The following is a 17,955-nucleotide window of genomic DNA, read 5'->3' as shown; positions in this document are numbered from 1 at the left end:
CTGAAATATATACAATATATAGGGAAATATATGTGAACCATTACGCAAAGAGTTGACAATTGTTTTAGGTATGCCCGTTTGCGCAAAGACGGAACCCGGTCGCAAAAATGGCCACCAGAGGGGCACGAGTCGCTATTCGGCTTGTCCCGGAATAACACGAGTTGGTCACGAATGGTCACGAATGTGAATCGTAGTTTTGGACGGAACAGTGCGAGTATTAACGGAGAAAAGGGGATTTCCCTGTTGGTCAACCACAGTGAGATGCAAGGAAGCCAACGGTAGATGAGCCAAATCAGGGAGTCTATTTGTCTTAAATAGACTCCCTAGTCATATACTAGTCAAATGCCATGACCTCTCATTGTTGGTGACAGATTCGGTTCGCAGGTACATTATGATTAGAAACATGTTTGTTTAAAATGAAAAGTTGATCATTTGTGTTCCACGCATAGTTCCGCATTCAGTTTTACATTCACTGTCCACGCAACTCTCTGGCGGTTAGTATCACTATTAGGAAAATAACCTGGTACCATCACAGGAACTCGTTATTGGTCAGTAAATAAAAATATATACCCCCTATATGTAAGTAGAGAAAGACCAATAAATATAACAGCATATAGATAAGTATATATTACACCAAAATGGCTGTCTTTAAACTTCCTTGTGTAGTGGAGCTTCTATGACAGCCACACCCGTGAATATCTGGGATGCATGTCATCGATCCCAATCGCATGGATTGATGCTCATGGTGTCAATCACTGGTCCGGACTCGATTATTTATACACCTCTGTCATATAGCTGGAATATTGGTTAGTGCGGCGTTAAACAACAAACACACAAACAATATCATAGCCAAATTACATATAGGGGGTATATATTTTTATTTACTGACCAATAACGAGTTCCTGTGGGTTCCATACCTTCTCAGATGCAAATTAATAGCACGCTAAGATATTTAAGAAAAGGGAAGATATCAATGGCGGTAGGTGTGATTTAGCAATTGGCTATGATATTGTTTGTTTGTTGTTTAACGCCGCACTCACCAATATTCTAGCTATATGATAGAGGTGTATAAATTATTGAGTCCGGACCAGTGATTGACACCATGAGCGTCACTCCATGCAATTGGGATCGATGAACTTTGAAGTTCCTTCATTACTGAAATTAATTTTCAGTCAGAGGATATATGAACCAAGTAACTTGGTTGCACATCAAGAATTTGATCAATTGTGAATAAAATAACTGCATGATCAGGCATAGTTTATACATAACGTAATCCTGCATGCATCCTAACAGACAGCTACAACTGTGGTGTTTTGTTTTAGGTTTAACTGTCCATTGGATTGGAAACGGAAACAGAGACAAGATGGATCGGAAACGGAAGGCTGATGATTCCAGTGATGTCACATTGCGGAAAAAGGCAAACTCAAGTGATGTCACAGACAAGATGGATCGGAAACGGAAGGCCGATGATTCCGGTGATGACACAGTGCGGAAAAAGGCAAACTCAGGTGATGTCACTGAAGAATGTTTGTCATCAGTTGATGATGTGTTACCAACACCACAGGGATCTAGCCATGATGTTCCAGCAACTAACACTGCAACAAACCAGTGTATTATGAAAACAATATTTATTTGAATTATGGGCAACTTTGTGAAACTTACATTGATAATTATAACAAAACATGACATCTTAGTAATTATCTATATTTTTTATCTTGACAAAAGTAAAAGAAAAAAGTAATATAATAATTAGGTATAATTTATGTCTTATACTACTGTGACTTCTTAATAATTCTCTGCAAGGGTGTTATTACCGTCAGTAGGGATATATCTGGGCATATTTGACACAAGGTCTGATACTATAAATTGTACAAATTACCAAACTTGAAACAAAGAGTGAAAATCATGCACACTATATGGTGCTGAGCCAAGAAACACTATCGGGGCGAACCTGGATTCGAACACACGATCATAGCTTTCTGGTCTGTCCAAGGGATGCAACTCTGCACATCAAATTGCAGCGCCTTAGACTACAAGGCCACACATGCCCTCGAATCAATAAAGACTTAATTTCGGAGTTCTTCACTTTTGCTCTGATGCAATGATTAAATGACCTTAAACATTTTTTTCTCCAAAATTTGCATGTCACAGGCAGTTTATTGAAAATCCCACATTAATTCTTGGAAATAAGTTTTTTGACCATGTGTTTGACAATGCACACGATTTTGCTGAATTTGATGAGTTATGGCATTTATGAATGAAGTTAATGCATTTCAGACTCTGTGACTGGTATGACTGGTGGAACAGCCAACCAAAGTGTCGTTGCAGGTGTGATCAATGTGAATGTTCCAGGTAAATTGATCTTCTTTTGTAGGTTAAGGTCACTGTTTTTGAAATTGTGTTTTAGAAAAGATGTAAACTACAATGATCTCTTTATTATTTCCCCAATGATACCTTGAAACATCTCTTCTGAAACTACAAGGCGTATGAAGAAGAATCTCTCCATGAATGATCCAAGCTATACACTGGTCACAGAATTCCAATCTGACTTTAAACTATTTATATCAGATCTCAGTGCTCGCTAAACATAGATCTGAGGATGTCCCATAACAGGTCAAGTCAAAGCAACTTTTGGCAAACTTTTACCGACCACTGAAATAACTAACAAAGAGTTGACATTAGCCAATCAGAAAGCACTTTCTTGAGCTTCACAACACTAGTTTCAAACTGGCGATTTCCATTCCAGACTACGCATTGAAAAATATTTTGACAAAGTTCTTGATTCAAAATTTAAAAACTGAACGAAAGAACATTCTTGATGTCTATTAGATAGTATTGCAGTACTTCCCATGGGCTATGGAAAGTTTGTTTCAAATGTTTATCCCATGGCGTTTATGAATGAAGCTGATGCATTTCAGGCTCTGTGACTGGTGGAACAGGCAACAACAGTAACGCTACAGGTTTGATGATTGTGAATAATGCAGGTAAATTGATCTTCTTTTGTAGAGCAAGGTCACTGTTTTTGAAATTATGTTTTAGAAAAGATTTAAACAACAATGATCTCTTTATCATTTCCTCAATGATACCTTAAAACATCTCTTCTGAAATTACAAGGCGTATAAAGATGAATCTCTCTATGAATGATCCAAGCTATACACTGGTCACAGAATTCCAATCTGACTTTAAACTATTTATATCAGATCTCAGTGCTCGCTACACATAGATCTGAGGATGTCCTATAACAGGTCATGTGAAGATGAATCTCTCTATGAATGAACTTTGTTTAGAGGTAGTGAGCACCAAGATCTGATTTTAATGAGATTGTCTTTAAACATGTGAATCATATTGAAATTATCATTTCTGGGCATTATTCATCATGCTCGGACATTTCAGCAGGTGTCATTAAGACGTTTTATATGCAGCAAGTGTGTGGTACATGTATGTGGTATAGCATATACGAGTAATACATAGTTTCGTCTAGTGCAACTTGCGTTTCATGTCAACATGCACCTGTTTCAAGTTAAAACAAGTTCCTGAAATCAAGCCCTGACTCTATTTTTTCAAATTTGGGTTGATATAGAAAAGATACTCATCAAAGAAACTTCATAGACAATGAAAAGACCTCAAAGTATCTGGTATCCAATCCCTTTTAATAAGGGTGAAATGATACACCGATATTCCGATGCATCGCGATACTTGACCCATGATACGATATACGATAAACGTGGGCCCATTTATCGATATGCCACGATACGAAACGCAAATCCCAAGTACAGCATTTCCTCGCTATTGTGCCTTTCAATAAACCGCTAACTTGGTAATAGCGCGCGGTAACGCATGGCTCACCAAGACGTACTTACATTTTTTATAAGCTCAGGTTTTACACCGACAGATGTTTTTCCCCATCTCATAAAACATTATCAGCTGATCACCGCAAGCACATAACACCGAAAATACCAGTCAGCAAATCCGAACTGAAGTACGCAATTCAATACCATTATTATACTATCTTGTTATTAAAACGTGTTCATTGTATTTCTGGACTTGTGTTTGCAATATATTTTATTAATCTTATTCAAAATTTCCTTTAATATTGTTTTCATTAAGTTATGTGAAATTGTGTGTGAAGAGATACAGCAACCACGGTCAGATTACCGCTTTTGACGCATTGAAACGAACTTACCGGATACATATATTAAAAATGCCATACTTTGACTTGTTAAAAGTCATATTTATGGCAATTTGGCTAATATATGTCAAAATAACGTTTTCGCAGCGTAGCACGGGAAGTCCTTAGGGTGACTGGTCAAATTGTTCCATGCTTAAAAATATACTGCAACAGCAATCACCAGTACCAAAATGCTACACTTGTGGTTCTTATAATTTTAAATATATATATAGTAAAAGCTGCAACTAAGGTCACACGATATTGGAATATATTATTCCTGATAAAACAATAATTTCAGATACAATTTCTTCGACCATTGCATCAAAATTCTTTGAAGTTGTACATTAATTGTTTTCTGGTGTTTGAACTTTGAATTGTGTTGAAGGAAAGTTAGACAAAGTTCCTCTTTGAAGCTGAACAACTTCAGTAGTCTTATTATTATAAAATAATTTTGACTGTTCCAAAATCATGAAAGGTTCAATCTTGACATGCTTTAAGTCTTGTTTTTTTATCATTGCGTATCAGGGTATGTATCGAATTGTGACCAGAATATTGAGATGCGTATCGTATCGTGACCTTCCTGTATCGTTGCAGCCCTACCTTTTAACGCTATTTCAGATGAATAAGATTGCAGAACACACTCTCATTCATTTTGCAATACGAATAATGATTAGTGAATAAATATTTGTTTTTCAGCAGCTGAATGTTCACTTCTTCAACATCTTATTGGTAAGTGCTATTAATGTATCTACCAATCTCAAAATAATAAAATCGTTTGCTCCTATTCATATCGGATTTCTGTATCCTTAGAACGAACTGAAATAGTCAGTTCCAAATGAAGATAATTAAAGCTGCACGATTATATTTTTGTTTCCGTGTGCTACAGTATCTTAACCCAAAAGGGAGTGCCATGGAAGGAATGTTTTTGTGTGTGTGTGCCATCTCGTTTGTACAAATCGAAATTATCAAATTGAGGTGGTGAAGAAATAACGGCAATAGGGTTGGACAGGTAACTCGGGTACTCGGGTCGGGTGGGTACTGAGTAGGACCCGGGTATCCACAGGACTACCTGGACCCATGGCTAGTCATGTGATATATTGTTTAATGATTAAAAATATCAAGAACTCTATGATTACAGTACATGTCACTAATGTTCGCATTTCTTTCTGACTAAGCACCATTGCTTCTGACCATTATAGGTTTGAATAAAAATAACACTTCAGCAACTTCAGTGTATGCATGACCAGATCGTATTATACATATATTTGAATACAATTTACAAGGGCTACGCTTGAACTATTTCCAATCAGACATTTGTTACCAAACTCTTGAGACCTGTAATGGGTAGGGTCAGGTAATAGCGGGGTGGGTACCCAGGTGTAAATTTTGACTCGTCCCAGCCCTAAAACTAGTAAAAGGCAAATTAATATAGAAAGCTGACATCGGTCATTTTAGATTGGGTGGTCGAAATTCGCTAGGGCTTACCTGAAGTGATCTCCTATGGAGGTGGTGAAGAGGTGTGGTGGAGTAGGAAATTTGAATGTAGTGAGATTCTGTATATATACTTTTGAATGTATGGAAACCATATTACAGGGTTACAAATTAATTTATTAATATTTTCACACGCATGCAACAATGATCTGCTACAGAGTTGCACTCTAGGTAATGCTGAAAGTGTTAGTCCACCAGGAAATGCCACTGGACCTTCCTGAATCTTACTAGTAGATGTTAATTTCATACCCTGTTGTCATGGTTATCAGGAACATTATTTCATCATGTCCATATATGGCAATGATATGGCTTAGAGAATATACACTATAGGGTCATGGATTGGGTAAAGAGAATTGCATTGAGCATTATATTTGTTGCTTTGGTTATTGTTTATCCAACTGAAGCTGTTCCATGTTTCATTGTTTGCATGGAAGCGGCCTGTAGTAATACGATGCTATGACGTCCCCTTCACATATTTGTGACAATGCATATGTTCAAGCAGTAGGTGCTTTGTGATGGGGTCTGCCTCACAACTGGTTGGAACAACTTCTTCTTCAGCTGGACCTCACACAGTTTTTCTGTCAACAGAAAGTAGTAAATGCATTAAGGAGTAATGCAGTCTAAGTATACAATATTTGATATCTAGCAATCTGGAAACATTACACATTTTGAATTATAATTCATGGATACCTGTACTGACTTGAGTTTGTTCTTTCAGAGGAGACCAGCCTGAAGATCAGATCAAGAGATTCCACAAAACATGTTCCAACCTACACGGAGAGGGCTGCCTACAGACATCTGAAGGCGTGTGGCAGTGTCATCATCAGGGGAAGGTCAGGGTCAGGGAAGTCACATCTGGGCTATACCTTGTTAGAAAGGATTGCAAAATCATGTTCAAGGATACCGGTGAAGGTATCGTCACCAGATGAGTGGAATCACATACACAAATCAAGTACTTCTGATGCTAAAAAGTTTGTTGTTCTGGTTGATGACATTTTTGGGAGAACTAATTTGATCCAATCAAGTCTTGACGAGTGGAGGAAAAAGTTTGATGTAGTGTGGCCACTTGTGGAGTCTGGACAGATATGGTTAGTGATTACGTCACGGCCAGAAATCATTACTCAAGGAGAACCAGAAATATTTGGATATGAAGTAATAAATAGGTCAAAAGAGATCATTCTTGATGAAGGAGTGTATTGTCTCCGAGAGGAAGAAAAACTACAGTTCCTTGACAAGTTGTGTGGAAAATATGTTAGAAAGGAAGACATGAAAGAAATAGCCAATATGGACACTGCTTTGGGATTCCCACAATGCTGTACATTTTTCGCAACAAATAAAGGGGCAAGGTTTAAAGGAGTGGAATTTTTCAAGAAACCTTTTGAATTTATCAAATATCTGATTGACTGTGTTAAGAATGATCAGCCTGAAGTATATTTTGTATTGCTGTTGGTTTTCATGAATGAAGGACGTCTTTCTATGGAAGAGTTCATGTCATTAGAGCATGAGGACAAATTCGAAATGCAATATAAGACCCTAAAGAAATTTTGTAGGTTAAAGGAAGCTTGTCCTTCCGCGGCTGACTTAAAATGTACGGCGGAGTCTGTCTGTGGAGTGTATCTTTGTCATTCAGACGATTGTTTCCAGTTCTCACACAGGTCAATATATGATGTCATGTTTGTAGCCCTGTGTGAAGCTTGTCCTGATTTAGGTATCAGAATGAGCACACCACTCATGCTGCTAGAATTTATTCGAACTAGTGCACAGAAAGAGGAGGGATGCAAACAAGGAAATGTTGTTTTTCTTGCTAAAAAGAAATATCCAATTTTGGTTGTTAAAGTCAGGGAGTATCTGTCAAATGAGAACAATCGATGCATTATATTGTCTCACCCAGCTTTACAAGACACAGAGTTCTTACATGTGGTATTTCAGGAATGGGAAGCTGATGACATATACCAACTGTCCAGGCACAAAGGAGAGAAAGTCGTCAAGGACATTGCTATACCTCTGAGTAAAAAACTAGGTATGCCCCAAACTGTGAACATTCTTGAATATTGCTTGTTTCTATCCCATGTTATCATGAGTTGTAGGAAGGAGTTTGCTTTAAGTTTGATCCAGTCACTCTGTGGATATGAATCTGAGGATATCCAGCCTATTTTCAATGAAGCCTTGCTTTGTGCAGTGTTTACTTGTCAGAATGACTTGGTGAATGCCCTTCTTTCAAATGGAGCTAAACCAAACAAGTTTTGTTTTCGAGCACTTTGTAACTCACCAAGAATAGATCCAAATACCTCAACCACTATTACTCGTCAGATAGAATGCAATGCAACTGACCTGAAACTGCTGTTAGTTCTTGCGATTTGTTGCTGTAATAAAACAGTGATCCGGGTTTTAGTTCAAAGACTCACTGCTCAAGGTGAAGACCACAAACAGTTTTACAGCCGTTGCATAGAGATGTTGCTAAAAATCAGTGGCAATGGACACATGGATGTTACTGAAATGATGACAAATGCTGGAAGTGATATACTTGAAGTGATGATGCTTCTTGAAGAAGGAGGTGGAAAACTGGATTCCAAAAAAATTAGCCTTGCATCTAGTCACAAAGACTCGTCTGTGTTAGGGAAACTGTTGCTCAGATCAAGTGAAGATATACATGTGACTGATGAATTTGGTCGGACACCGTTACATTTGGCTTGCATGTATGGTGGTGCTGATGGTGTTAAATTACTGTTGAAACATGGGGCTGAGTTGACAGTGGACCAAGAAGGGGCAACTCCATTTCATTCTGCATTGAAATCTTCTATTGACCAGAAGGAAAAGCTGAAGCTATTGCTAGATAAGAATTCAACTAATGATGACAATTTTATCAACTTGACTGATAACATGAAGTGCACAGCTCTCCATTATGCTGCTCAACTCTCAGATTCAGGTTGTGTGAAAATGTTGGTAGAGGCCCATGCTGACATCAATGTTCTGGATGTCAGCAAACAGTCTTCTCTGTTTTATGCTTCAAAAGCAGGTATTCCAGACTCAGTAGACATTCTTTGTAAGAGCAATGCCACAATAAGCAAAGACATACATGGTTTAGAACCAGTACATTATGCTGCTTATGGCTGTGACCTTGATGTTTTGAAAATATTCATTCAAAATGATTGTAACACATCAGTTTTGGACCACAAAGGGAGGACACTATTACACTACACAGTAACAAATCTCATCCAAGGGCAAACTGGTATTGAGAGCAGATTGGTGGAAAGGCGATCTGTGAATAGCAACAACATGTTTCAGTGCATACGCAAACTTATTGCGACTGGTCTGAATGTTAACATTGTTGACAAAAATGGTAGATCCTGTGTCCTCGATTCTGCAGTATGGCAGGGACTTGATGTTGTCAGATTGTTATGTGAAAATGGAGCAGATATCAACTGGAAAGACAAATCTGACAGGTCGATCATTACAGAGTCTGCCGTGTCAAAATTTGAAAGTGCTGAAAAGATTCAGTATCTCATGGGTAGCAATTGTTTTAGAAATATTGATGATGAGAAACAGAATGCTCTATACAGTGCTGTTTTGAAGGAAGATGATGAAGCATTTGAAGTTTTAGTTGACAATGGCATCACTATTGATCAAAGAAGACATGATGGGGCCACTTTACTACATGATGCAGCAAGGCAGGGACAACAGCACTTGGTTTCTCGACTCATGAAAAGGGGAGCGAGTGTTATAAGCCAAGATGACAATGGGGACACACCACTGCATTTGTATTTAATGAATGATTTCCATGATGATCAGCTGGTAGAAGACATGATTAATTCTGACAAAAGCATTGTGAGTATATCAAATAAAAAGAATCAGAGTTTATTGCATTTAGCGATAGCACTTAGCTGTATTAAGTGTATATCTGGAAAGAAAGGACCAGAAGCAAAGGCTGCTTTGAAGCATGGTTCTGAACGAGTCTCTCTTCATCTTTCTCAGGGAACATCACACAGATGTTCAACTACACAAAGGTTAATCCGTCATGGAGTCAGTGTAAATATGCAAGATTACAATGGTAACACAGCATTGTCGCTTGCAGTGATGCATGGATGTAAGACTTGTGTCAACATGCTGTGTGATAATAATGCGGATCCTAAAGTTGTAAATAAGGATGGCTGCTCAGCTTTACACATTTCACTGAACTATCCAGGTGTTGCGCATAACCACCAAGTGGCTGAAATCATGTGTGTACAAACAGATATTCAAGATAAAACTGAGAGGAATGAAACATCCCTACACCTGGCAGTCTCTCAGCAGTGCTTAAAATGTGTGACATTCCTTCTTGAAAATGGTTTAATGAATCATATAAACCATCAAGACAGAGTGGGTGATACAGCTCTACATATTGCTCTCCGACATGATACACTACACTCCTATACTACTTTGGTGGAAGGTACTAATTATGGACAACATGGAGACCACAGTCATGTAATATTACAGGCATTGATTGAGAAGGGAGCAGACGCATGTATAAAAATCAACAAAGATAAAACACCTCTCCACTGTGCAGCATTGCAACCGTGTCTAGAGTGTGTCAAGTTGTTGCTTCCAGTGTCAGATGTAAATGCCCAGGATAGTGATGGTAATACAGCTTTACACTGTAGTTTGATGTCTGAGGAAGACCACTCCCATGAAGTAATACAAGCACTGGTTGAGAAGGGAGCTGATGTAGGAATCAAGAACAAGGAGGGTGAAACACTTCTCCACTGTGCAGCAAAGGGACAGTGTGTAGAGTCTGTTGAGCTGTTTCTTCCAGTGTCAGATGTAAATGCCCAGGATAGTGATGGTAATACAGCTTTACACTGTAGTTTGTTGTCTGATAAACCCCACATTCATGAAGTAATACAAGTTCTGGTTGAGAAGGGTGCTGATGTGGGAATCAAGAACAAGACGGATCAAACACCTCTCCACTGTGCTGCAAGGCAACAGTGTATAGAATGTGTTAAGCTGTTGCTTCCAGTGTCAGATGTAAATGCCCAGGATAGTGATGGTAATACAGCTTTACACTGTAGTTTGTTGTCTTATAAACCCCACATTCATGAAGTAATACAAGTTCTGGTTGAGAAGGGTGCTGATGTGGGAATCAAGAACAAGACGGATCAAACACCTCTCCACTGTGCTGCAAGGCAACAGTGTATAGAGTGTGTTAAGCTGTTTCTTCCAGTGTCAGATGTAAATGCCCAGGGTAGTGATGGTTATACAGCTTTACACTGTAGTTTGTTGTTGTTTATCTCCCACTGTCATGAAGTAATCCAAGCACTGGTTGAGAAGGGAGCTGATGTAGGAATCAAGAACAAGAAGGGTGAAACACTTCTCCACTGTGCTGCATTGCAACAGTGTGTAGAGTGTGTTAAGCTGTTTCTTCCAGTGTCAGATGTAAATGCCCAGGTTAGTGATGGTAATACAGCTTTACACTATTGTTTTATTTTCTCGGATTATCAACCCCACTCCCATGAAGTAATACAAGCACTGGTTGAGAAGGGAGCTGATGTAGGAATCAAGAACAAGAAGGGTGAAACACTTCTCCACTGTGCTGCATTGCAACAGTGTGTAGAGTGTGTTAAGCTGTTTCTTCCAGTATCAGATGTAAATGCCCAGGATAGTGATGGTGATACAGCTTTACACTGTAGTCTGTTGTCTGATACACCCCACTCTCATGAAGTAATACAAGCACTGGTTGAGAAGGGAGCTGATGTAGGAATCAAGAACAAGAAGGGTGAAATACCTCTCCACTGTGCTGCAAGGCAACAGTGTGTAGAGTGTGTTAAGCTGTTGCTTCCAGTGTCAGATGTAAATGCCCAGGATAGTGATGGTAATACAGCTTTACACTGTAGTTTGTTGTCTGATAAACCCCACTCCCATGAAGTAATACAAGTTCTGGTTGAGAAGGGAAGTGATGTAGGAATCAAGAACAAGATGGATCAAACACCTCTCCACTGTGCAGCAAGGAAACAGTGTCTAGAGTGTCTTGAGCTGTTTCTTCCAGTGTTAGATGTAAATGCCCAGGATAGGGATGGTAATACAGCTATACACTATGGTTTTCGTGACTGTCAATGTGGACCCCACCCTCATGAAGTAATACAAGCACTGGTTGAGAAGGGAGCTGATGTAGGAATCAAGAACAAGGAGGGTAAAACACCTCTCCACTGTGCAGCAAGTCTACAGTGTCTAGAGTGTGTTAAGCTGTTTCTTCCAGTGTCAGATGTAAATGTCCAGGATAGTGATGGTAATACAGCTTTACACTGTAGTGTGTTGTCTTATGAAGACCACGATCATGAAGTAATACAAACACTGGTTGAGAAGGGAGCTGATGTAGGAATCAAGAACAAGATGGATCAAACACCTCTCCACTGTGCAGCAAGTCGACAGTGTCTAGAGTGTGTTGAGCTGTTTCTTCCAGTGTTAGATGTAAATGCCCAGGATAGTGATGGTGATACAGCTTTACACTGTAGTTTGTTGTCTGATAAACCCCACTCTCATGAAGTAATACAAACCCTCGTTGAGAAGGGAGCTGATGTAGGAATCAAGAACAAAAAGGATCAAACATCTCTCCACTGTGCAGCATGGCGACAGTGTCAAGAGTGTGTTAAGCTGTTTCTTCCAGTGTTAGATGTAAATGCCCAGGATAGTGATGGTAATACAGCTTTACTTTGTAGTGTGTTGTCTGATGAAGACCACTGTCATGAAGTAATACAAACACTTGTTGAGAAGGGAGCTGATGAAGGAATCAAGAACAAAACTAATCCAACACCTCTCCACTGTGCAGCAAGGGAACAGTGTCTAGAGTGTGTTAAGCTGTTTCTTCCAGTGTCCAATGTAAATGCCCAGGATAGTGATGGTAATACAGCTTTACACTGTAGTGTGTTGTCTAATAAACCCCACTCTCATGAAGTAATACAAACACTGGTTGAGAAGAGAGCTGATGTAGGAATCAAGAACAAGGAGGGTAAAACACCTCTCCACTGTGCAGCAAGTCGACAGTGTCTAGAGTGTGTAAAGCTGTTTCTTTCAGTGTCAGATGTAAATGCCCAGGATAGTGATGGTAATACAGCTTTACACTGTAGTTTGATGTCAGATAAACCCCACTCTCATGAAGTAATACAAACACTGGTTGAGAAGAGAGCTGATGTAGGAATCAAGAACAAGGAGGGTAAAACACCTCTCCACTGTGCAGCAAGTCGACAGTGTCTAGAGTGTGTTAAGCTGTTTCTTCCAGTGTCAGATGTAAATGCCCAGGATAGTGATGGTAATACAGCTTTACACTGTAGTTTGTTGTCTGATAAACCCCACTCTCATGAAGTAATACAAGCACTGGTTGAGAAGGGAGCTGATGAAGGAATCAAGAACAAGATGGATCAAACACCTCTCCACTGTGCAGCATTGCAACAGTGTGTAAAGTGCTATGATATGATTGTGTTAGATTGACATACAAGATAAACTTTGATTGAGCAGAGAAGCTTGAGTCAAACTTTCTTGTCCTGAAATCGACCAACTTGCCTCCATTTAAGACCATTGGTGCCTGCAGTCCCATTTTCAAGGCTAATTCTACCTGAAAACTTGGTGGGGATGTTGCTTTAAGTACTGATGTTGAATGGACATCTTTCAGTACCAGTTACAAATATGTTGCATCAACAATATAGTGATTCACTTGTCTCATGCAGGATATAAACATGCTGTGTTTACTATTTCAACTTGACATTGGAACAAAATGTTTCATTGATGGGTATGACAGGCCATGGGTCATTATCCATAAATCTATGACAATCTAAATCTGTGATACAAGTCAAAGGCCTGCATATCCTGTCAAATTAAAGGGACTGAAAATTGCCACTGGACCACCATATACCCTGTATGGACTACCATGCCCCCAGCCTGGACCACCCATACCCCTGTCTGGACCATCACATCCCCAGTCTGGACCACCCGTAACCCCTCATCTGGACCACCCACATTCCTAGACTGGACCACCATTATCCCCCTGTCTGAATCACCATACCCCTTTATGGACCACCGTATCCCCCATCTGGACCACCCATATCCCCAGTCTGGACCACCCACATCCCCTATCTGGACCACCCATATTCCTGTCTGGACCACCCATACCCCTTTATGTACCACCATATCCCCAGTCTGGACCACCCACATCCCTTATCTGGACCACCCATATTCCTGTCTGGACCACCCATACCCCTTTATGTACCACCATATCCCCAGTCTGGACCACCCACATCCCTTATCTGGACCACCCATATTCCTGTCTGGACCACCCATACCCCTTTATGGACCACCATATCCCCAGTCTGGACCACCCACGTCCCCTATCTGGACCACCCATATTCCTGTCTGGACCACCCATACCCCTTTATGGACCACCTTATCCCCAGTTTGGACTACCCACATCCCCAGTCTGGACCACCCACATCCCCTGTCTTGACCACCCATATTCCTGTCTGGACCACCCATACCCCTTTATGGACCACCATATCCCCAGTCTGGACCACCCACATCCCCTATCTGGACCACCCATACCCCTAGTTTTATATTATGTTTTTTTCAATATGAATTTGATGAATTTATACTTTATATGCAAGTAAAAATTGTAAATGTATATGTACCTTTGTGTTAGTCTACTACTCTCCTGAAACTCCGCATGGAATGGCTCGTCTAATCTAGTTTACTTTGTATGTGTTGTATGTCACTGTATTACAATGTGAGTTTGTGTTTTTGTTTCTCAAGTTTGACTTGGGGCACTCACAAAAATGTTTAGGTGTGCCCATCTTATGCCATTAGTCAGTCATATCTGTTACAAAATGTAATGAAACTTGGTATATGTGTAGTTAGAAGTATAGCCAAACACACGTGTATGTTTGGTTTTTGATGATATGTTAAACTCTTGACCTTGTTTTGTCCATGCTCTTAAATCTTTCAAAGGCATGTTGACTCTGTAAATTTCTTCTCCTGTGAGAGGTAGAGCGTCTGCCCGGAAAGCCTTGGTTCGATCCAAGGCTTTGTCATACAAAATGACATTAAAAGATGGTACTTGTTGTTACCCTGTCTGGTGCTCGTCATTCAGGGGCTAAAATCAGGACTGGTGGGCTCAGAGTCAGTATACTGTGTCTGAGTGGGGTTTTCATGTTAAACTGCGGCATGATATCTCAGTGGGCTAGCACTATAAATTGGCATCAGTCCTGACTAGTACAAGCAGCCACACACACATGCATGCATGTCGCTATATAAGTGCAATAATCTTGGACGCAACGTTAAACCCCATTTCACCCACGTCTCCTGTGAGACTGCCTCCTGTGAGACCGCCTCTGTGGTCTAGTGGTAGAGCGTCTGCCCGTAGAGCTGAAGGTCCGGGGTTCGATCCTCAGCCTCCTTATACCTAAAACCGTTAAAAGATGATACTTGTCGTTACCCTTTCTGGCGCTCGGCATTAAGGGGCTAAAACAAGGACTGGTCGGCTCGGAGTCAGTATACTGTGTCTGAGTGGGGTATTCATGTTAAACTGCGGCATGGTATCTCAGTGGGCTAGCACTATAAATCGACATCAGTCCAGACTGTTACAAGCAGCCAAACACGTGCATGCACGTCGCTACATAAGTGCAATAATCTTGGATGCGACGTTAAACCCAATTTCACCTCACCTCTTCGCCTGTGAAATTGACAGACTGGGGAGCTCAACCAGAAGCACATTTCTCCTGATGATGACATCACATTTCGTTGTTGAAGTGTTAGTTTTTAGTTGTCAGTAGTTCTGTAGAAAACATTTGAATATCAATGCTAACAGCAATTTACAATACTATTTTTGTGTAATTTGAAAGCTTTTCTTGGCAATTTTGGGAATTCATTCAGTGATCATTGTTATGTTCTTCTCGCCACGCCTGCATTATGCCAAGATTACCACAGGCAACTTGGAGGGCAATAAATTTCTCAGCGGGGGAATAAATCTCTTATACCCCACCATGAGCAAATTAGGCAGCGTTTGGATTTCTGAGAGGCAGATGTTGTATAAGTGCCAGGATACTGAACAAAGGGTGGGGGTACCTTGATATGAAACAATAGGTATGACGTCATCCACTTCCGGGACGCTACCCCTCGAGTCTAAACGCTTCTTCACCGGAAATTCCGGCGGAAGCAATGACGTCATACCTATTGTTTCATATCAAGATACCCCCACCCCTTGTTCAGTATCCAGGCACTTATACAACAGGCAGAATAAATCCCTTATACCCCGCTTCAAAGCAAAAAGCTGCATCCATTTTCCCAGTCAATGGAAAACACGTGCCATAGCACAAGTTAACCTCAGCTCAGACAGCTGTTTTCTATCAATTTTGAATTTCTTTTAATTCTTTTACAAGAGACATGAGACAATATAAGTTTGTAGCAGGATCATGAGGGGTACATGGGGTTTTATTGTCCCGCTTTTGGTTTTATAGCAAGAGCCTCCAGCTCCAGCTTGTTGAATAAAACGTAACGCGGGATGCTGCGTCAACTTATATTGTCTCGTGTCTCAGTAGTTTTGAAGAGTACATATTTTTATGTTCCATGCTAAAGGACTGATGATGCTGAGCCTCAGTCCTCCCAATGTAATTTTTCGGTTAACTTAGGTTTATTTGATTTGATTGTTGTTTAACGCTGCACTCAGCAATATTCAAGCTATATGACAGTGGTCTGGAAATGATCCTGTCTGGACCAGACAATCCAGTGATTGACATTATGAGCATCCTTCTACGCGATAAGGATATGCAGATATACAGCCAAGTCAATAAGCCTGACCCCCCAATCCTGTAAGTCGCCTCTAACGACAAGCATAGTCGCCTGTTACGATAAGCATGTGTTGCTGAAGGCCCATTCTCTACCTGGATCTTCGCAGGTTGGTTACCTTGCAGGCAACTGATGATGTCCATAGTTTGCTGGCTTCACTGCACTCCATAGTGACATCGCTGTAGGCATGTTATCCTTATGATGACTTACTGACTGAGTCGGGTTTAAAAAATATGAAACATTCTGCACAGTTATTCCATTAATATTATCTCATTCAACTGACCGACCCAAACTACTTCATGTCAAATACAATGGCGAAATAGCAACCTCCACAATAATTTTATGTTTATTTGTACAGACCCAAGCTAAATAGGTTAGCAAAGATAAACCCTAAAATGTATGTCATGGGGTTTTGTAGTATTTTCACACTGTGTTAGTATTCTGTGTAATATGCATTCAGATTGTATTGTTTATGTACATTTGTGTCAATCTGTCCTAACAACTGAGAGACTCATTACTGCAAGTGCTGTAATGTTAAATGTATTTTACTTTGCATGTGCTGTTTGTATGTAAGGCTTAAAAAAAGAAAAGAATTGGTTCTCCGGCAACTTTAAAAAAAAATATAGTACAGGCGGGCGGTGTCTTTTTTTGGGGTGTGGGTGGGAGCGGCGTTGTTCAAACGAGTATGTAACCAATAAACAGTTGTGTAATCAATAAACAATTGTGTACAATCAACCTCGGAAAGGGTTTCCCTACATAAATGACATTAAATGTATTCCTTGATGAGTAAACCATGAGTAAACCATAAAATGTAGAAAGGACCTACACTGGGTGCAACACTTAAACTGTCAAGTTAACTTGAGGGATAGAAATGTATGCCATATTTTAAAACAATGATCTGATGTTTTATGTCATGGGGTTTTGTAGTATTTTCACACTTTGTTAGTATTCTGTGTAATATGCATGCAGATTGTATTGTTTATGTACATTTGTGTCAATCTGTCCTAACAACTGAGAGACTCATTACTGCAAGTGCTGTAATGTTAAATGTATTTTACTTTGCATGTACTGTTTGTATGTAAGGCTTAAAAATACAAAAGAATTGGTTCTCAGGCAACTTTTTTTGAAAATATAGTGCAGGCAGGCGGTGTCTTTTTTCTTTTTTTTTTCTTTTTTTTTTTGGGGGGGGGTGTTCAAACGAGTATGTAACCAATAAACAGTTGTGTAATCAATAAACAATTGTGTACAATCAACCTCGGAAAGGGTTTCCCTACATAAATGTATTCCTTGATGAGTAAATATTGGAATATAGTCTTTGACTACCGTTGGACTTGGAATATTTAAGGACAAAATGTGTGGCAAACTTTATGATGATGTGGGCAGTGCCTGAGAACCAAGACTATTGTTTTTCTTTAGCCTAACTATGTGAGACATAAATAAAATATATCTGTCTATTCAATACGCTATTGTCTGTATGTTTTACAAGTGTGTCCAGG

General features: G+C 39.8%; 1 protein-coding gene across 1 annotated transcript; it reads left to right on the top strand.

Annotated features, from left to right (window-relative positions):
* Positions 1–257: 257 nt before the first annotated feature.
* Positions 258–13,117, top strand: LOC139475328 (uncharacterized). The gene is made up of 6 exons (XM_071258553.1): positions 258–384; positions 1,323–1,508; positions 2,278–2,352; positions 2,919–2,984; positions 4,865–4,897; positions 6,378–13,117. The coding sequence occupies exons 2-6, from the start codon at positions 1,364–1,366 to the stop codon at positions 13,115–13,117; spliced, it is 7,059 nt and encodes a 2,352-aa protein (XP_071114654.1). The 5' UTR covers positions 258–384; positions 1,323–1,363.
* The last annotated feature ends 4,838 nt before the right edge of the window (positions 13,118–17,955 follow it).

Source organism: Haliotis cracherodii, unplaced genomic scaffold (assembly GCF_022045235.1).
Source record: "Haliotis cracherodii isolate W230 unplaced genomic scaffold, xgHalCrac1.p SCAF_3, whole genome shotgun sequence".
Lineage (NCBI taxonomy): Eukaryota > Metazoa > Mollusca > Gastropoda > Lepetellida > Haliotidae > Haliotis > Haliotis cracherodii.
This window is presented reverse-complemented; position numbering and strand designations above follow the sequence as displayed.